This window comes from Schistocerca nitens, chromosome 8 (assembly GCF_023898315.1).
Source record: "Schistocerca nitens isolate TAMUIC-IGC-003100 chromosome 8, iqSchNite1.1, whole genome shotgun sequence".
NCBI lineage: Eukaryota > Metazoa > Arthropoda > Insecta > Orthoptera > Acrididae > Schistocerca > Schistocerca nitens.
Window position 1 is genome coordinate 515,486,334 of NC_064621.1, and position 22,681 is coordinate 515,509,014.

General features: G+C 40.2%; 1 protein-coding gene across 3 annotated transcripts in view; it reads left to right on the forward strand.

The window, feature by feature from the left end:
* The window catches only part of LOC126199226 (periodic tryptophan protein 2 homolog), a 178,117-nt gene that overhangs the window by 82,323 nt on the left and 73,113 nt on the right, over positions 1-22,681 (forward strand). For 2 of the 3 annotated variants that reach the window (XM_049936018.1, XM_049936017.1), the window contains exons 6-9: positions 14,573-14,690; positions 19,803-20,086; positions 21,588-21,813; positions 22,118-22,322. In XM_049936018.1, coding sequence (XP_049791975.1) covers positions 14,573-14,690; positions 19,803-20,086; positions 21,588-21,813; positions 22,118-22,322 — 833 coding nt within the window. The remainder of the gene's footprint in view (positions 1-14,572; positions 14,691-19,802; positions 20,087-21,587; positions 21,814-22,117; positions 22,323-22,681) is intronic. The other variant, XM_049936019.1, reaches the window with a different exon arrangement.

A 22,681-nucleotide genomic window follows, 5' to 3' on the forward strand; every position in this document is an offset into this window, starting at 1 on the left:
TCAGTGATACAAACAATTCCCAAAACAAGGACGGCCAAAAGATGGTTTGATGCTGAATGCTACAGCAAAAGGAACACTCTTCTAAGAACCCTCCACAGACTAAGAAACCAGTATGACGAGGAAACACACAAACTGTACGGAGAAGAGAGAAGAATCTACAAAAAACTAATAGAAGAGAAGAAAAAAGATTACATAGAAAGAAAGGCAAAAAGAGAAGCGGATGAAGCAGAGAAAGACCCATACATAGCAGCAAGACCAAGAAAAATGGCTCATACACCAAATATAGACCTGAAGGAATGGTAAGACCACTTCAGTAAGATACTGAACAAACGAGGACTCAAAACACCCCCAAAGAAAGAGAAACAACATCAAACTAAGGAAAAAGACAATACATGGGAACCCCTAAATGAAGATGACGTGAAAGAAGTAATAAAAGCACTGAAGAACAAGAAAGCAGCAGGACCTGATAATATATATAATGAACATATAAAAGATGCAAAAGAGGCCCTCCAACACATATGGACCAAACTGTTTAACAAATGCCTGGAATTTGGAAGAATTCCGACACAGTGGAGACACTCGACAATAAAAGTTCTCTACAAAGGTAGAGGAGACCCAATGGACCCAAACAAGTACAGAGGTATAGCCCTGGAAAATACTCAGTTTAAGATGTTTTCAAAGATAATAACACAAAAAATCCAAGCCTCTGTGGACAGTCATCTCCCAGAATGACAAATGGGTTTCAGATCTGGAAGATCAACACTTACGGCAGTCAGGCTTCTTCTAAACAACATCGATGATGCGCTACAAAAGAAACAAATGTTCTACATAGTGTTCATAGACTTTACCAAAGCCTTTGACCTATTGGAAAGAGAGCTCATAGTCCGAAAACTGGAAAACATAATGGGAGAAGATAGCGTATGGGCAAGAATAGTCAAGTCAATCCTCGAATACAACTTAATTACAATATCAGACAACCTCTCTTTTTCGAACCCCATTCTGCAATCGAACGGAGTCTTACAGGGTGACCCAACGAGCCCTTTGCTGTACGTTCTTGCCACTGAAGAAGTACTCCGAATTGGAGAAAATGAAGATGTGTATGTATATGCATACGCTGACGACATAGCCGTAGGATCAACAGATATACAGAAGCTGCAGAGAATCATTGAGAAAATAGACAGATGGTGCAGTGAACACAAACTACACATAAACATAACAAAGACAGAAATGGTAATTTTCAGAAAAGGAGGCAAAACATCCAAGAATGCGGAAATCAGTATCAGAGGACAAAAAATAAAAATCTCATCAGACTTTAAATACCTAGGAGTGACATTGCAACCAACAGCCAAATGCTTCACAAAACATACAACAGAACGCGCAGCCCAAGCAATAATAGCAATACAGGACATCAAAAACATCCGCCTACTCAGTCTCGAAACAGCTATGAAATTATTCAACACAAAAATCTTGCCAATCCTGGCCTATGGGATGGAGGCTATATGGGACCACCTGACAGAAAAAAATCTAGAAACACTAGAAAAGGTAAAATCGACCTATCTAAAAAGAGCACTAGGTCTCTCAAAGACAACAAGATCTAGACTAGTGTACCTGCTAGTGAGAGAGATTCCTAATTGAAGACATCAGACTTCGATATATGATGCCACACACCAGGGCTTCCAGAAAGCAACTGAAGATCATGGAGGACAAACGAGAAAAAATATGGCCGGAGTTTTATGGCACCGAAGCAATGACGAACCGCTCATGGACAGCACCAAACTTCGAACAGCGACATGTCATAACTAGACTTTCTATTCACGGCTTTCATCATCTAATCTGCAAAAACAAAACTTATCACTACCCAACCGCAACATTTGTATGTGTATGTGAACTGTGTAATGAAGCCTGTGAACGATATCACATAGAACTGTGCAGTAAAAGAGTGAAATCGATAAATGAATATGCAAAAATGTAAATGTAAAATGTTAAGCAAAGTAACTGTATATGGCTATTTGGCTGCAATTTTATTAAAATTATAGCTAGGACATTGTTTACTTAAAGCAGGTGCTTGAACTGGTGACCTGACACGACACAAGCCTGGTAACGTCGAATGGTGTTTTGCCGAACTATTTTAAAGATTCCTGCCATTGCCCTGATGAGATTGGCAGCATATTGAATGCGATCCACTAATTCCTCTTTGTTTCTAAGTGGTTCATGTCCGGATGGGTGAACTAGAACCTTGAAGAATCCCTACAGGAAAAAGTCCAGTGGCGTGAGGTCTGGTGATCGTAGAGGCTGTGTCCTACGAGTACGTATGCCAATTACCCAGCAGTCGAAGAGTTCATTTAGACATCAGCGCACAGGACGATTGTTATGTGCGGGTGCCCCATCATGCTGCAACCACATGCATAGCCGTATGTTCAGGGGAACATCTTCCAGCAGGCCGGGTAGAGTTTCTTGCAAAAAGTGAAGGTAATTTGCCCTGGTAAGTCGAGGAGGTAGACGGGCCGGCCCAATCAGATGGTCACTCACAATGCCTGCCCAAATGTTGAGCGAAAATCGTTCCTGGTGTCCGTGGACATATGTGATGTGAGGATTTTCCCTTGCCCACTAATGAACATTTTAGAGTGTAGTCAAGGCCATCTCGATGGAAGGTGCACTCGTCAGTAAACAACACAATGGTAGGGAATTTGGATCTCGTGCAGCACATCGCAGAAACCAATGGCAAAACCCTTACCTGTGTTCATAGTCCACCACAGGATTTAGGTCTTGGACAGGGTGGAAACTATATGGATGCTGGCCATAATCCCTCAAAACCTCCCATACTAACCAATGTGTGACCCCCATGTCATGTTCAGCCGCTAGAGTACTGGTCATAGGTGCTTCCTCAAAGTGCTCAAGAACAGTCTCTTCAAATGCAGAATCCCCTAATTTTAGAGGTCTTCCAGCATCACTGTGCTATCCTGCTAACGACCCTGTTGCACCAAGTCACCGGTGAATTGCTGTAAACGTTTGTGGGTGTTGGTGGCATCTTGCTTGGTATCGTTCCTCATACAAACGTCCAGGTTCATGCACATTACCATTGGCTAGTCCGTCAACAAAAACCATATCTCGTTGTTCTTCAAATGAATACTGTGCCTCCATGCATCCTGTATGATTAAATCGCAGGTGACGTGTGTGTGCTCCGAAGCAAATCTTACGTGTGAATGCCTCTGAGGTGAGTTGGAGACAAACAACAAGACCTATTCGGCATGTGTGCGTATCACGTTGGGGCAGTGACAAGGCGAGGGACATTTGTATGTGTGAACAGACAACCATAGCGCTGCCCACCAACCAACGAATGGCAACAGGGCAATCAGAGTGCATGTTGCCAATTTTCCATAGTTTAAAAATTGTGCATTGTCGATGTACACATCTCTAATTTCCTGCTGGCATCAGCTATCCAAGGTTAAAATTTCGTGACACAATTTTTCTCCACCCTGCATGGCAGAGGGTGTGTCCCATTGTACCAGTTATTAGGGTTTCTTTCTGTTTCATTCACGTATGGAGTGCTGGAAGAATGATTGAATGCTTCTGTGTGTGCAATAATTATTCTGATCTTATCCTCATGATCCCTGTGTGAGTAATACATAGGGGTTGTAGTATATCCCTAGAGTAATCATTTAAAGCTGGTTCTTGAAACTTTGTTGCTCAGGACAGTTTATGTCTGTCTTCATGAGTCTGCAAGTTCAGTTCCTTCAGTATCTTTGTGACACTATCCCATGGATTAAACAAACCTGTGACCATTCATGCTGTCCTTCTCTGTATATGTTCAATATCCTCTGTTAGTCCTATCCAGCACGGGTCCAACACATTTGAGCAGTATTATAGAACCAGTCTTGCAGGTGATTTGTAAGCACTCTTTTATTGTAGACTGATTGTACTTCTCCAGTATTCTACCAATAAATCGAAGTCTACCACCTGCTGTATCCACGACTGAGCCTATGTGGTCATTCCATTTCATACCCCTACGAAGTGTTACACCTAGGTATTTGTATGAGTTGACCAATTCCAATAGTGACTCATTATATTAGTCATTGGATAATACGTTTTTTTCATTTTGTGAAGTGCAAAATTTAACATTTCTGAACATTTAGAGCAAGTTGCCAGTCCTTGCACCCCTTTGAAATCTTATCAAGATCTGACTGAATATTTATGCAGCTTCTCTCAGATGTACTTCATTATAGATAACTTCATCATCTGCTAAAAGCCTGATTTTACTATTAATATTGTCTGCAAGGTCATTAATATAAAACATGAACAGCAAGGGTCCCAACATACTTCCCTGGGGCACATCCGAAGTTGCATCTACATCTGAGGATGGATGACTCTCCATCCAAGATAACTTGCTGTGTGCTCTTGTGATGTGCTGGGCTGTATCCTTGTATTAGTGCCACTTAAAGTTCATGTTATAACTGGATGTATTGAAACATTTCCTCACCTAGTAGATAGTGCGCAGTGTTCCCGACCTACCTTGCTTTGCTTATTCAATATTGTCTTCCCGGTAGCTGCGTCCGTCTCACCTAAATCACACTGAAATTAAGAAGCCAGGATCCCAGATTAAGTTTTCCAAAATCAAAAGTCAAGACTGTATTCATTGTTGAACATTTATGACAACCACAGTGCGATTTATTTGTTATCACTCACTCACACAATATTCATGTGACCAGGCCTCTTACACTTAATCGTCACATTAGGTAGGTCAGAAACTTCCAGTCTTTAACAATGTTCACAATTACACTTTTTTGGTACCGACCAGAAAAATTAACCAACTTGCTGCACTTTTGCTCCATGAGAATCTGACCGAGAAATAACAGAACTGCACCAGGTCGGACCTTATATAGACGAGTGCTTGAATATTTGACTATTTCTGTTAATATATTATAGTTTATAATTTCCCAGGGTTAAAATGATCCTTTCTAATTGGTTTTGAAGTTAACTATTGGGTTTTATTACTTAAATAACATGAGTGAGTTGTATCAATTTAAATTACGCGGAACTAACTTATGCATCCGTAGTGGGAATTCCCGACTTCTAACCATGGCAACCATCTTCAACAATAAGTTTTACTTATTCAAATTTACTTAATTCTTAATTAATGCACTTACAAAGTTGAGACTGGAGTCATTTTACGTAGAAAAATAAAGGTAGCAAAAGTATCAAAACAGGTCTCGGAATTATTTAGTAGTTTGGTCACAATTGGCACTGAAAGTCATACAGGCTACAGATTTCAAGTCTTAAGATCTATTTAACTAATAGACTTTTGGTTAATTGAAACACTTTGCTGGAATCAGTAAAATTTAGGCTTTCTTTTGGATGCAGTCTTGTAGCTGAATTCAATCTATTAGCTCACTCAAATTTTACTTAATATGTATTGCACAATATGTGTCATTGTTCATAACTTTTAATAGGATGCATTTCCAATAAAACTAATTAGCTCATTACTTTCAGAATAGACATTAGAATGTACTGAAATAATAGATTTTACTAGGGGAATTTTATTTAAACTATTTCTGAATTCTGTACTATGAGGCTGAAGGCCACAGAATCTGTAGTCGGAATCTGAGTAGTAAAAATGAAAAATAAATAAATAAATAAATAAAAGTTCATTGCTTAACTAAGTTACTGAAGGAGTGTAAAACCAAAATGGGATAGCAGTGGGCAACCCTGCTTCGTTACACACTCTACCAAAAAGTCTTCAGTCCAGTCACAAATTTCATGTGATACCTCATAAGATCGTACTTTTGACCATACATGATATACCATATCTTCCTTGTGCATATGTTTATTGTAGTGTAATTACATGGTTGATAAACTGGTGTATCACCATTATGTTATAGATTTTTTCATGGTAAGTAAAAATCATTTACCATATTTATTTACTCTCTCTGCCCTCAAAAAACTATATAGCAGACTTTATCTACACCTACATCCATGGTCTCCAAATGCCTGTGAGGTGCACGGCAGAGAGTACATCCCACTGAACCAGTTATTAGGGTTTCTTCCTGTTCCATTCACATATGGAGGACAGGAAGAAAGATTGCTTGAATGCCTCTGTGCATGCAGTAATTATTCTAATCTAGCCTCATAATCCCTATGTGAGTGATACATAAGGGATTATAGGATTTTCCTAGAATCATCATGTACAGCCAGTTTTTGAAACTTACTAATAGACTTTCTCGTGATAGTTTACGTCTGTCTTCAGTATCTCTGTTACTCTCTCTCATGGATCATACCAACCTGTGACCATCTGTGCTGCCCTTCTCTGTGTATCTTCTTCATCCCCTGTTAGTCCTATTTGGTATGGGTCCCATACACATGAGCAATACTCTAGAATCGGTCCCACGAGTAATTTGTAAGCAATTTCCTTTTTCTGGTAACCAATGTGACAGGTTGAATGTATATTTCACATTTCATTAATGATATTTTATTGATGTTGTCTTCCTTATATGTACTTTAATAAAATATTTGAAGTGCTCCACATATGGCACTGCAGACATAAGAAACTGAGATTCAGTAACAATTGAAATGTGAGATTAATCTTAATGTAAATGTCTTCAACTGCTAGCCCTTCTTCGGGTTATCTCAGTTGTCAGTTATTAGTGTTCCACTTTCAAATTTCCTCACCATTTGTCATGAGAAGCCAGTAAAAAGTATAAACCGACCTCTGCAAATTCTGAGAACAAAGCTAAGGAAAGGCTAGAGCTGCTGTACAGTTAAGTGCACTGCCTACACACATTTCATCCTTATGTACCAATTAAGACACCTATGTTCTTCCATTCTTACACCATTTGTATTTTTTCATCAGAAACACTGCACACGTCATGCAAGATAAGATGAAAGACCAGAGTTTTGCATCATGGTTCTAACTGTATAGTGTTATATCTTGTGTGATGATTGCTAGTGTCAAAAACAATAACACAGTGTTCATAGGCTATGCTTGTCATCTTATGTTCTATTCCATTCCCCCTAGTGTAAACTCTTGTTCTCAGATACAAGGAAATGGTAGCAAATACTGGCACATTTATCCGTGAATGTTCATTTGATTGAGGCTGGTTGACAAGATTGCAGTTGTATTGTAGATCCTTCCTGAATGATATAATTTGTGGGAGGAGACTGATTCTTCTGTATTCTTGTCCATAACCAAACAAAAGATTGCTGCCTGCTTACATAAAGTATGATGGGGCTGCTTAACACTGTAAGCTGTTGAACAGGTGTAGACAGGAGAGTAACAGGTGCTCTGCATGGTCTGTCAAAGCTGGACACTCACTGATACATATTAATTTTGTATAGTTTAAGATAGGGAAACCCAGTCATGAAATTGCTTGAATGTTTCAAATAGTAACTTTTAAGTACTCTGTTGAAATTAATTTTATTCTGTCTGTTGGGTTTTTAGGACCTGTTTGGATGGTGTTTGTTTTGTTTATTTGTATGTAGTTGAACTTACAAGGAACCTTAAGAGTTTCTTCGCCATAATTTCAAAATTTGCAGGTCAACACCTGGACAATAGTTTCCTAAAGCAGCATGAGGACCTCAAAAACACTCAATAAAACCAACTTTGAAGAAAGAAAAAACACACACAGTGACAAAGAGAATTGCTTTTGATATTGAGTAGCTGCAATAAATTGCAAGGCTTCTTTCGTAAAACTATAATCAATTGTTTTTGCTCATACATACATTGATGAGCCAAAATATTATGACCACTGCCAACAGTGAATGCCAACTGGCGGCATTTTGGGCACATTACACAGCAAGGAAAGTTTATAAGCAGAGCAGAGATGAATGGGGAATCATTCTAATCGCAATACAGGCTGAAAGTGCGGAAATAAAGTGACATAAGCAACTTTGGCAAATGACAAACTATTATTACTTGGGAAACGACAAAATTCGTTAGCTGGTGGCGTGCTACTATTGTGAGCATCTATGGAAAGTGGTTGGAAGGCAGTGAAACCACAAATTGGTGACAGGTATCAGCCACATCCACACCTCACTGTAGAAGATGGTCAGAGGTTTGCTTACTCTGTGAGGCAGGATAGGAAGCAATTTGTGACAGATATGATGAACTGAGCACAGTGTTGGCACAGGCACTATTCTTTCAAAGCACACTTCTCAGCACATATTGCTCAACATGAGGCTCTGCTGCAGCTGACTCCTGTAGACCTAAAGACATAATCAAGATTGTAGAGGACTCGGGTAAGCGAGATTACGCTGTACACCAAGGGAAATGTATAGACTCGTCAGATAAATTACATCTCATGTTACACCAGGACGTTAGCTGCATCCAGATACGTCATTATCATAGTGAACTGCTGCTTGAAACATGCACCATGCCACTGATGCAGGCCAGTGGTGGCAGTATTTTGCTATGGGATACTTTCACAGCGATGGCATCTTCCAGCAGTATATAACTGTCCATTTTACAAGGCCAGAATTGTGCTACAATGGTATTTGTGTACTTCATATTTTGTCTTTTTGTATCAAATTTTATCACAAATGCTAACTTTGTATTGAGATCAGTAATTGTTGTTGTTGTTGTTGTTGTCAATCCAGAGACTGGTTTGGTGCAGCTCTCCATGCTACTCTAACCTGTGCAAGCTTCATCTCCGAGTAACTATTGCAACCTACATCCTTCTGAATCTGTTTAGTGTATTCATGCCTTAGTCTCCCTCTACGATTTTTACCCTCCGCGCTTCCCTCCAACACTAAATTAATGATACCTTGATGCCTCAGAATGTGTCCTACCAACCGATCCCTTCTTCTAGCCAAGTTGTGCCATGAATTCCTCTTCTCCCCAATTCTGTTCAGTATCTCCTCATTAGTTACGCGATCTGCCCATCTAATCTTCAGCATTCTTCTGTAGCACCACATTTCGAAAGCTTCTATTCTCTTCTTGTCTAAACTATTTATTGTCCATGTTTCACTTCCATACACAACTATACTCCATTCAAGTACTTTCAGAAAAGACTTCCTGGCACTTACATCTATACTCGATGTTAACAAATTTCTCGTATACAGAAACACTTTCCTTGCCATTGCCAGTCTGCATTTTATATCCTCTCTACTTCAACCATCATCACTTCTTCTGCTCCCCAAATAGCAAAACTCCTTTACTACTTTAAGTGTCTCATTTCCTAATCTAGTTCCCTCAGCATCACCTGATTTAACTAGACTACATTCCATTATCCTCATTTTGCTTTTGTTGATTTTCATCTTATATCCTCCTTTCAAGACACTGTCCATTCTGTTCAACTGCTCTTCCATGTCGTTTGCTGTCTGTGACTGAATTACAGTGTAGTCGACAAACCTCAAAATGTTTGTTACTTCTCCATGTATTTTTATTCCTACTCCAAATTTTTCTTTCGTTTCCTTTACTACATGCTCAATATTTAGATTGAATAACATCAGGGATAGGCTACAACCTTGTCTGATTCTCTTCCCAAGCACTGCTTCCCTTTCATGCCCCTCAAATCTTATAACTGCCGTCTGGTTCCTGTACAAATTGTAAATAGCCTTTCACTCCCCGTATTTGACCTGTGCCACCTTCACAATTTCAAAGAGAGTATTCCAGTCAACATTGTCAAAAGCTTTCTGAAGTCTGCAAATGCTAGAAAAGTAGGTTTTCCTTTCTTTAATCCATCTTCTAAGATAATTCGTAGGGTCAGTATTGCCTCAAGTGTTCCAACATCTCTACAAATTCCAAACTGATCTTCCCCGAGGTTGGCTTCTACCAGTTTTTCCATTCGTCTGTAAAGAATTCATGTTAGTATTATGCAGCCATGACGTATTAAACTGATAGTTCGATAATTTTCACACCTGTCAACATTTGCATTCTTTGGGATTGAAATTATTATATTGTTCTTAAAGTCTGATGGTATTTCTCCTGTCTCATACCTGCAGCCATGAGATATTAAACTGATAGTTAGATAATTTTCACACCTGTCAACACTTGCATTCTTTGGGATTGAAATTATTATATTGTTCTTAAAGTCTGATGGTATTTCTCCTGTCTCACACATCTTGCTCACCAGATGGTAGAGTTTTGTCAGGGCTGGCTTTCCCAAGGTTATCAGTAGTTCTAATGGAATGTTGTCTACTCCCAGGGCCTTGTTTCGACTTAGGTCTTTCAGTGCTCTGTCAAACTCTTCACGCAGTATCATATCTCCCATTCTATCTTCATCTACGTCCTCTTCCATTTCCATAATATTGCCCTCAACTATGTTGCCCTTGTATAGACCCTTTATATACTCCTTCCACCTTTCTGCTTTCCCTTATTTGCTTAGAACTGGGTTTCCATCTGAGTTCTTGATAGTCATACTAGTGGTTCTCTTTTCTCCAAAGGTCTCTTTAATTTTCCTGTAGGCAGTATCTATCTTACCCCTGGTGAGATAAGCCTCTACATCCTTACACTAGTCCTGTAGCCATACCTTTTTAGCCATTTTGCACTTACTGTCGATCTCATTTTTGAGACATTTTTTTTCTTTATGCCTGCTTCATTTACTGCATTTTTATATTTTCTCCTTTATCAATTAAATTCAATATCTCTTATGTTACCCAAGGATTTCTCTAGTCCTCGTCTTTTTACCTACTTGATCCTCTGCTGTCTTCACTAATTCATGTCTCAAAGCTACCCATTCTTCTTCTACTGTATTTCCCCATTCTTGTCAATCATTCCTTAATGTTCTCTTTCTCTCTATGACCTCTGGTTCTTTCAGTTTATCCAGGTCCCATCTCCTTAAATTCTCACCTATTTTTGCAGTTTCTTCAGTTTGAAACTACAGTTCATAACCAATAGATTGTGGTCCGAGTCCACACCTGCCCCTGGAAATGTCTTACAATTTAAAACCTGGTTCCTAAATCTCTGTCTTACCATTATATAATCTAACTGAAACCTTCAAGTGTGTCCAGGCCTCTTCCACATATACAAACTTCTTTCATGATTCTTAAACCAAGTGTTAGCTATAATTAAGTTACGCTCTGTGTAAAATTCTACCAGGCAGTTCCTGTTTTATTCCTTACCCTAGTCCATATTCACCTACTACTTTTCCTTCTCTTCTTTTTCGTACTATCGAATTCCAGTCTCCTTTCACTATTTGAATAATTTCTTTTATCTCATCATATATTTCATCAATCTTTTCGTCATCTGCGGAGCTAGTTAGCATATAAACTTGTACTACTGTAGTAGGCATGGGCTTCGTGTCTATCTTGGCCACAATAAGTCGTTTACTATGCTGTTTGTAGTAGCTTACCCACACTCCTATGTTTTTATTCATTATTAAACCTATTTGATTTTGTATTTATAACCCTATATTCATCTGACCAAAAGTCTTGTACCTCCTGCCACCGAACATTCCCACTATATCTAACTTTAACCTATCCATTTCCCTTTTTAAATTTTCCAACCTACCTGCCCGATTAAGGGATCTGACATTCCACACACTGATCCGTAGAATGCCAGTTTTCTTACTCCTGATAACGGCGTCCTCTTGAGTAGTCCCCGCCTGGAGATCTGAATGGGGGACTATTTCACCTCCGAAATACACTCCTGGAAATTGAAATAAGAACACCGTGAATTCATTGTCCCAGGAAGGGGAAACTTTATTGACACATTCCTGGGGTCAGATACATCACATGATCACACTGACAGAACCACAGGCACATAGATACAGGCAACAGAGCATGCACAATGTCGGCACTAGTACAGTGTATATCCACCTTTCGCAGCAATGCAGGCTGCTATTCTCCCATGGAGACGATCGTAGAGATGCTGGATGTAGTCCTGTGGAACGGCTTGCCATGCCATTTCCACCTGGCGCCCCAGTTGGACCAGCGTTCGTGCTGGACGTGCAGACCGCGTGAGACGACGCTACATCCAGTCCCAAACATGCTCAATGGGGGACAGATCCAGAGATCTTGCTGGCCAGGGTAGTTGACTTACACCTTCTAGAGCACGTTGGGTGGCACGGGATACATGCGGACGTGCATTGTCCTGTTGGAACAGCAAGTTCCCTTGCCGGTCTAGGAATGGTAGAACGATGGGTTCGATGACGGTTTGGATGTACCGTGCACTATTCAGTGTCCCCTCGACGATCACCAGTGGTGTACGGCCAGTGTAGGAGATCGCTCCCCACACCATGATGCCGGGTGTTGGCCCTGTGTGTCTCGGTCGTATGCAGTCCTGATTGTGGCGCTCACCTGCACGGCGCCAAACACGCATACGACCATCATTGGCACCAAGGCAGAAGCGACTCTCATCGCTGAAGACGACACGTCTCCATTCGTCCCTCCATTCACGCCTGTCGCGACACCACTGGAGGCGGGCTGCACGATGTTGGGGCGTGAGCGGAAGACGGCCTAACGGTGTGCGGGACCGTAGCCCAGCTTCATGGAGACGGTTGCGAATGGTCCTCGCCGATACCCCAGGAGCAACAGTGTCCCTAATTTGCTGGGAAGTGGCGGTGCGGTCCCCTACGGCACTGCGTAGTATCCTACGGTCTTGGCGTGCATCCGTGCGTCGCTGCGGTCCGGTCCCAGGTCGACGGGCACGTGCACCTTCCGCCGACCACTGGCGACAACATCAATGTACTGTGGAGACCTCACGCCCCACGTGTTGAGCAATTCGGCGGTACGTCCACCCGGCCTCCCGCATGCCCACTATACGCCCTCGCGCAAAGTCCGTCAACTGCACATACGGTTCACGTCCACGCTGTCGCGGCATGCTACCAGTGTTAAAGACTGCGATGGAGCTCCGTATGCCACGGCAAAGTGGCTGACACTGACGGCGGCGGTGCACAAATGCTGCGCAGCTAGCGCCATTCGACGGCCAACACCGCGGTTCCTGGTGTGTCCTCTGTGCCGTGCGTGTGATCATTGCTTGTACAGCCCTCTCGCAGTGTCCGGAGCAAGTATGGTGGGTCTGACACACCGGTGTCAATGTGTTCTTTTTTTCCATTTCCAGGAGTGTATTTTACCCAAGAGGACGCCATCATCATTTAACCATACAGTAAATTTGCATGCACTCAGGAAAAATTACGGCTGTAGTTTCCCCTTGCTTTCAGCCGTTTGCAGTTCCAGCACAGCAAGGCCGTTTTGGTTAATGTTACTAGGCCAGATCATTCAATCATCCAGATTGTTACTCTGTAACTACTGAAAAGGCTGCTGCCTCTCTTCAGGAACCACATGTTTGTCTGGCCCCTCTGTTGTGCTTGCACCTGTGGTGCGACTATCTGTATCGCTGAGGCATGCAAGGTCGATGGTTCATGGAAGAAGGAAACCAAATGTAACAGGGAGATTTTTTGTGGTTGACATGTTCAAAAATTTTCATTTGAACCAGATAGTCTTAAACCATCATTCCATTTTCTTGTCATTAGGTTTAGCTGTTCAGTTTTCTTGTACAGATCTTATTATTCCTGTATTTACCGTTGTGTATAGTTGTTCCCAGTATTTTGCATAGGGTCTTCCCCCCTCCCCTCCCCCCCCCACCCCCCCAATATTTCCTATTTCTCCTGTCTTAGTCAAATCCAGGCAGTCGGCTGTGTGTAAACATTCTGTTTGTGTTATTGTAAAGTAGGGCTTAACTTTGCATGAAGGAAAGTAGATCACTTCCAGTACATATCTTGTGTCAACTGAAAGGCCTTTTCCGCCTTGAATTCGTTAGCCATTCCCTGTTACAGTCATTTTTCTGTATTATCTCACCAATATTTAAATTTATCGACACTGTTAATTTTTAGAGCATCTTTTATATTTGTTGTAAGTTTTGTTTTTGTGAAAGATGTTTATGAAGACTGGTCTTTTCACATCCCCCCCCCTTCTTCTGTCAGAGATTATGATTTAGTATTTGTCACTTAACATCACAATTTTATAATAAACTTAGAATTCAAATTTTAAAAAAAGTTTCTAGTGAGACTTGAACCTTTTTCAAGTGTTTTCAAAAAGTACATCTTACTGGCTGTCAGTTTGTAAGTCGACCTTGTTGGTTTTGTGTCCTTTGTTTTTAAAATAAAAGTTTCATAGGAAAATTTGGAACTTTAGGATTTCAGGCAACGTGTACCATCACCGGGTCACGCTCGACTCCACCCATTATGCTACTAGCAGTACACTAACATATGAAGTATTACTTATCAGCTGGTGCTACAAACAGCTGTGAATACAATTGTGTTTGACCCTTCAACAAGAGAGCTTCATGAACAAATAAAATTTCTCATAATTTGTGATTAATGTTGTGTAATTTATGCGATCCGTAATTGTTTCAAGAGTGGATTTATGCCACTTTTAAAATAAAATGTCAGTGTATTAAAACAGGGCATTTGAATATGACTACCAGCCCTGGTAAGAAAAGGAAGAGAAGTACTGCCAGATGAAGAAAGCAGGAATGTGTGTGATGTGTGCCGCCCCACATCCAGAAATAAAATTCTTGGCATCAGTGTGCATGTGTTGATTTATGACAATATGCAGTCATGTGTAAATCTGTTTTACAATGTTTGAATGTATAATTCACAATAATATAAATATTTTTCACTTTTATTGTCATTTGTTGCAGTATTTATTTACAGATCACCAGATAACCTAGCTGGTCTCATTAATCCGTTTATAATGGAAAGAGTTTTTCATGATGCAACTGATGATGTGACATGCATTGAGTGGGCTTCTGATTCCAGGTATAGTGAATTATTCTCTCTCTCTCTCTCTCTCTCTCTCTCTCTCTCTCTCACACACACACACACACACACACACACACACACACACACACACACACACATACACATATTCCCCCCCCCCCCCTTGTATTTTGAATGTGATTTTCAAAAGCCTGTCATGATTTACAGGCAGCCAAATGCTGATAGATACACAGTCATATTCCACAATGTCATTTGGTGGACTAGTAATGGTGTTTTAAAAGTAGTTTGTGTAAACTCCTACGCTACTGTTTTTTCATGTTCTCAAATGTCTAAATCATGCACTAGTGCCTTCATAAGGACAAAATATTATTCTGTATCCTTTTATTTTCATAGTTTAGCTTTAGAAACACTACAGAATATGAGTATGTATTCATTCATTTATCCGTCCAGGGGTAATTTCACAGTGATAACCTAATGTAACCTAAATATTGTCATCACAATAGAATGAGAATAAATAGCTCCAGCATACAAGGTGTGTTCGGTAAAAGACTGAACGTTGCTCATAACATCTTTATTGCTCATTCTATTACATTTTCAGCACTGTCACCCTCAAAGTAGTCCCCTCTATTGTCAATACACCTTTCCCAATATTTTTTCAATCTTTGGAAAGCATCTTGGAACACACTTTCTAGGATTCTTGTCACATTGTTGTGAGTCTCCTCTATGGTTTGGCATTGAGCTTGGAAAATGGGAAAAAGTGTGCTGGGACTAGGTCTGGAGAATAAGGTTGATGGGGCACAACAGGTGGCTGTTGTTTCACCATGTAGCTGCAGACGAGGAGTAATGGGTGATTTAGCACATTGTCATAATGTGTCATCAAAGTCTAGTTTTTCCATAATTCAGGCTGCCTCCTGCACACATCATCCCTCAAATGCGCTGAATTTCAATAGTAGACTTCTTTATTTTCCATTTGATCAGGTGTTACAGATTTCTGATGTACAATGACTTTGCAGTCAAAAAATGGGACCAGCATTTGTCTTGATCTTTGGACTTCGGCGTATGTTCATAGACAGGTAGGACCTTCGCGTACCCACTGCAGTAACTGCTCCTTTGTTTCAACATCACAGTGATAAACCCCCATCTCATTTCCTGTTGTGATCTTCTTAAAGATGTTTTTGTTGCCATTTGTTGTAGCAAGCAGTTCCTGGTTGATTATGACATGGGCCAGTCAACAAATGCAGTACATATTTCAACACTGTGCATCACAAGTTTGTCACTCAAAATTTGGTAACATGATCCTTCGTGAGCAGTTTTTGGGACAGTTAAACTACAATTTACGCAGATCACAACACATCATCATCATCATCATCATCATCATCAGCTGTTTATGTGGAACGTTGTCCGGGCCTGGGATCTTCTCTGATTGACTTTCTGCTGTGTTCATAATTCTTAAACCACATGCGGCACTGTGTTCGCCTCGTACAGTCCTCCCCATGTACTTGACTAAGCAATCTAAATGTGTCTCTAAAATTTTTGCCACGTACATAGCAAAATTCCATAATCATACATTGTTTCTCAAGCTCTTTTCGTTGTCACTAATCTGATGAAGAGCTTGTGCATATGCTAACTTCACTGGCTGTGGCTCAACAACTAACAGTCACAGTTAAATGATGTTAAGAACAGTTTGTTGTCTATACCTGCCACTAGATGCACTTAGTAGTGGCAGTGTGCCCCTTCTGCTGATTGTGCTATTTCTACAGTTTGACTTTTTTTTTAAAAAAAAAAACCTGCCTTATGCATACACACAACTATATAAGTATATGGTCGGTTGTGGCCTTGCAAAAGGAACTGTGCCGGCATTTTCCTAAAATCATATATGATTTAGGAAAACCTGAATCAGGGCGGCCATACAGAGCTACAGCTAGAGTATGTAAGTTGATCCTTGACAGATGCAGTGGGCTGGGCACACCAGCTTTGCAGGCCTCTTCAACCAATAACAAAAAGCAGTTTTGTAAATGTCTTTATAGCAACACCTCAGTGTTATAGCTCTGTAGATGGCAACTGTTTTCATTTGCAGCCATAAGCGCTGCACAGTTGAAAGCTATCAACATCACTGCAAGCTGTCGGGGATCTTTTTACACCATCTCAACTATAACTTGACAAATACTTTGACTTCCTGATAAAAACCACTCAGTCATGAGGTCAAAACCGCATTACCAATTTGCACATGTAGCACGATTGTCATGGCAGAAGACAATTTGATGTCACATAGGACACAATATCTTTGTGCGAGTGAGCACAATTGTCATGGCAGAAGACAATTTGATGTCACATAGGACACAATATCTTTGTGCGAGCGATGTGGCCTGTTTACATTGTGCAATTTCATTAAATTTTTGGTATAAGTTACAGATTTTGTGCATAAATGGGTAACTCAGACAAGGACCAACTCATTCATTAGTGCTATGAAATGGTAACTACAAAGAAGGGAGTTTGTTGGGCGCATGACATCAGTATGAAGAGGGATCTTATGGCAGTGGCATTGCCTTTGTATTGAAGAAATGTCTCATTAAGATACGTTTTGCAAGTATTTTCATGTATTGTGAAAATTGGTTGAGGATGTGATAGTGTTAAGATATGCGGTTGTTCTCACTCAAATCTGAATTTCTGTTGCATTATGTAGTTCTCTACTATTCAGCATTCATCTTGTGAAGTTTATGAATCATTCTTGCCAGGTTTTATTTTCTGTATTGTCAAAGTTGCGTGCAATTACAAAGACAACAGCACAGTCACATTTTCATTTCAGATAGAACATTCTGACATTTACTAGACAGTAAAGCGAAAATGCTATGAAATTTGGAATATTTTACACAGCTACATAAGAAATTAACTGAGCCGTAGAAACACAGAACCAACCGAACCTGTCACAACCACCAAGAAATGCACTCTGTTGACTCATTATGGAATTAACTGTAGGGCAAGCTGTGTCCATTTTCAGTAAAGGGGAGTTTTTGGAGATTACTAGCAGTATTGAATTTGAATAACTGAACATTTTTTTTTTAACCAAGTGACACCTCTGTGAAACTGTATCAGGTATTTAATTTCTCTTTTAGTGTTACCCGTACATAATTCAGCATGTAAAACTCTTTACGGACTGCAAGTGCTGAACATAGAACAAGTTTTTGGTGCGCTGGCAGACTTGTGCCAAAGACATTTCTCATGAGATTGGAAGTATTGTTTTAAATTGCACTGTGGAATTATTGTGTGGAATAACTTCTTCAGCTGTAAATGAAAGAAGAAAGCATGAAAATAATTCAGCATTAGGAATACAATGTGGGGCTAGACAATTTTCACTTAAATAAGACACATAACTGCCTTACATAAAGTCAAATTTCAACAAAGGCAGTGGTTCTTTCTATTTAGGTGTTCTACGATCACATTATTGATTATGTACTTGCAGTTATAGTTATGCCCCAACACAATATACACTGAGGTGACAAAAGGCATGGGATATCTCCTAGTACCATGTCGGAACTCATGTGGTCCGACTTAGTGCAGCGACCTGACACGACATAGTCTCAGCAAGTCGTTGGAGGAAGATTCGGCCATGCTGCCTCTATAGTCATCCACAATTGCGGAAGTGTTGCCAGTACAGGATTTTGAGCACAAACTGACCTCTCAATTATGTCCCATAAATGTTTAATGGGATTCATGTCAGGGAATCTGGGTAGCCAAGTCATTCCCTTGAATTGTCCAAAATGTTCTTCAAACTAATTGCAAACAGTTGTGGCACAGTGAGATAGAGCATCCCCAACCATAAAAATTCCATCTCTGAATGTCTGAAAATGGTCTCCAAGTAGCTGAAAATACCTGTTCTAGTTAGCGATAGGTTCATTTGAACCAGAGGACGCATTCCATTCCATATAAACATTTTCCACACCATTATGGAGCCACCACCAGCTTGCACAATGCTTTGTTGGCAAAAAGGGCCCACGGTTACATGGGTTTGCGCAACCTCAAACCCTACCTACCAACTGAAATCTGCACTCGTTTGACCAGGTCACAACTTTCCAGTCGTCCAGGTTCCAACCAATGTGGTCACAAGCCCAGAGAGGCACTGCAGGTGAAGTCGAGCTGTTAGCAAAGGTGCCCAAGTCGGCTGCCTGCTGCCGTAGCCCATTAACACCTAATTTTGCCACACTGTCCTAATGGTTATGTTCATCGTAAGTCCCACATTAGTTTCTGCAGTTATTTCATGCAGTGTTGCTTTTCTGTTAGCACTGACAACTCTATACAAACACCACTGCTCTTTGTCATTAAGTGAAGGCTGTTGGTCACTGTGTCGTCTGTGGTGAGAGATAAAACCTGATCTGTATATGTGCATATCATTATCCCATGACATACTTTTAGTTGTAAGATGCACTGATTAATTTCCATTACATAATAATGTGATGTGCTTCACTATTTTTTATGTAACTGATTGCATATGTGGAAATGAAAATCTTTGCAAAAATATTTACCATTTAAATCCTGTTCAGCACTAAAGCCCTCTGTTTTGGCCTTCTACAATTCAAAATGTTCTTTTGACCTACATCATCTTTATCATACAATAAATTGTACTTCTTCACATCAGTGATAAGTTTTTCTGTTTGCTTGATTTCCACTCCATGATTGTGTGCTTGCTTGATATGGCAAATCAATCTGTCAATGCTACCTCAGACCTCAATGGGAGAACACAACAGGTAAATGCACCTGTTGATTGGGAAGTCTATATTTTGAGACAATATGGTATTGGTCACAGTGACAGACAGCTGGTTGCCACATCCAAGCCAACCTCTGGTTGACCCACATTCTGCAGTAATGAGGATTTCAGTGACAGGGCCTGGTCACTTTGGTTCTAAGCCACAGGCCTGTCTCAGGCCTTTGCTCTTTCTTTCTTTCTTTCTTTCTTTCTTTCTTTCTTTCTTTCTTGCAGACCTTCTTTTTAGGGTACTTTCACACAGTCACCACCATAAAAAAACAACATAAACAAATGCTTTGCATTACTCTCCCCATACAGGCCACATCCTTTACTCAGTTTTTTGTATTTGCTAAAGTTCTTCTTGTTGAAGTGTTTATTGGGTTATGGTTTCAAAAAACATTTTTTTGCAGGATTCTGGCTGTTGGTTCAAAGGATATGTCAACAAAATTGTACAGTCTACAAAAATTGGCAAATTTTCAATCATACTCGCTGGGTAGCCACACAGATTCCCTGGTGGGTTGCTTTTTTGAGGATAATTCTTTAGACCTAACTACAGTTAGTTCCAATGGACAAGTCTGCGTTTGGGAATGCAACATTGGTATAGACGACTTAGTGGCTCGAGAACCTCCACAAAAAAAATTGCGAGAAACTAAAGATGAAAGTGGCTCTGAAGATGATACACCAAGGAGAAAAGGTACAGTGTCTCTGCTTTCATTTTCTATCAAAAGTTTTACTCCTGTCTTAGTTGCATTCAGCAAGAAATTATCAGAGCTGATACATGTATATGTGCCACATTAGGTGACAAACTGCAATATGTAGAAGCTTTCCATAGGTGTACAGTATTTCAGCTACTTTGTGGTGCTAACTCTCAGCTGCAAAAATGTATTCAGACATCTCAGGAATCTAAAGTCTTTGTGCCATTCATTAAGGATGTTACTGATGCATAGGAAAAATCTTCACAAAAGGGAATATCATTTTAATCTACAAAATCCACCTGGAAGATACAGGAACACGTAAAGGCAACCAAGGATTCTCATAAACTGCTAGAAGGAGCAAGAATTTACAGGATGCTGTGGAGTTGCAGATATGTGTACATGGGTGCTACTAAAAGAAGTCGATTGATTTTGTAGGATACTTGCACTAGCAGCCACAAGTGGATTCTTTGAAAAGTTATTCAGAGAGGCCATATGACTTTTTGAACACCCCCAATGATTTTCATCAGAAGGGGTAGGATGTGAAACTGAATGACATCTGGATTCCGGTGCTGAAGATGAGGTGTACCAGTCTTCCACCACAGGGCAATAGCACTATTGGCCAACAGCCAATTGCACTCGAGCATTCAAAATGTGAAGCCACACCTCTGCACAGGATCATGTAGGGAGTGGAATTTTTACTTCAGTTATTAGTGTGCCAGGGTGTGCATCAGTCGTTCAAAACTGATACTGCCCTCTTTGAGGATGTCCTCTGCAGACAGGGATGAAACGGGCTTCAATAAGAAATTCATCCAACCATGGCATTAATAGCCCAGAATATTTTAGTAAGTGTGACATATCAGTCCATGAAAGTTTCCATTTTACAGTAGTCATTACTACTGATCTGTGCTGTTGTGTGCTACTTTATTCTTGTGTTGAAGTGTTATTTATATTTCTGATTGAGAGAGATGAATTTACAGCAGAATTGCTGCCACAAGGACCATTAGAATCAGGTGTGACTGTAAATCAAATATTTGCTCCCTGAATAAACGGGAAATAAAATACTTCAACAATAAAACTGCATCGTTTCTCTAGTGATGCCCATTGTTAGACAAATAAGCTACCTTTAATAAGTTGGCAAAAACAGATAATTATCTTAACTAACTGACTGCCTTGAAGCAATCAGCATACTCATTTGAATAGAGAACCTTTACCCGGGGCATGATCAAACAAGTCACTTGGTTTATGATGAGAAAGGGCCGGTAAAACAACCACATAAGATGCACGTAATCATGGTAAAAAATTCTTACTTTTTGACAGTTTCAATAAACCTTAGGCACAGTTATGTCATTGTCAATCATCTTATTGTCTCCCCCCCCCCTCCACACACACACACACACACACACACACACACACACACTTTTACATCTTTTAAATAACATTTATGCATTTGGAGGGAGGAGGCATCTTCTTACATACATGCTTTTTGGTTTGTTTTTACAGAAGAAAGCAGTTTGTCAAGTGAAACAAGAGCATCACAGGACTTTGAGAAGCTGTTCTACACAAGACTAGGAAGGCATTACCTCTGTGATGAGTTTAAAGGGCAGCTCGGTGTCAGGCTTACTGCTGCTACTTACCACCGCAAGACTCGTCTTCTAGTTACAGGATATTCCACTGGTGCATTTCTCCTGCACGAGCTTCCTGATGTCAACCTTATACATTCTTTAAGGTGAAACTTGATGCCCTTCAATTAATTATACAACACTCAGCTCTTGCAGTGCATGCATTATAAGAGTAACGATTGAAAGTGAATGTGCAGTGAGGGGAATTTATTTTCCCCAGTTTTCCTTGCATGTAATTTTTACAGTTTTTTAAACTGTAAAACTTGTTTACTCACTACATTCCTAAATAAAGCATTTATTGCACACAACCAATAGTTTACACTGATTAGTAAACATTTAGTTAAATAGCATATTTCTGTTTTAGTGTTTCATCATTAGGAAACAAGGCAATTAGATGTTGTACATTTTCAGTATAGATACAGCAATATCAGCCCTCGCACTAAATCGAGAGGGTGACTGGTTGGCAGTTGGCAGCCCAGGACTTGGACAGTTGCTAGTATGGGAATGGCAAAGTGAAACTTACATTATGAAACAACAAGGCCATTTCAACAATATGCGGTGTCTCTCGTACTCCCCTGATGGTCAGCACATTGTGACTGGTGGAGATGATGGGAAGGTGAGTTCCATTGTTTAGGAAGAACAGTGTGAATGATTGAAAATGTATCAGACATGTTGATGCCTTGGGTCTTCACTAGGTCATCTTTGTTATTGTTGTTGTATCCTGCCTACTCATCAAATATGGGGTGCCTAGGAAACCTGATTCTCGGATCGCTAGTCAACAATTCAAGCAAATCATGTTAAAGAGGTGTATTATGAAATGAACTGATGACAATACTTAACTTTGACAATAACACAGAAGTATCACAAGCAAAGGGCGACAAGCAAATAAGAAATCTCTTCAGTATATACAATTCCTCAGTCGCTCGTCTTGAAGTGTCTAATCTTCATGCTGCTGTAGAAGTGGGCTGCAAACAT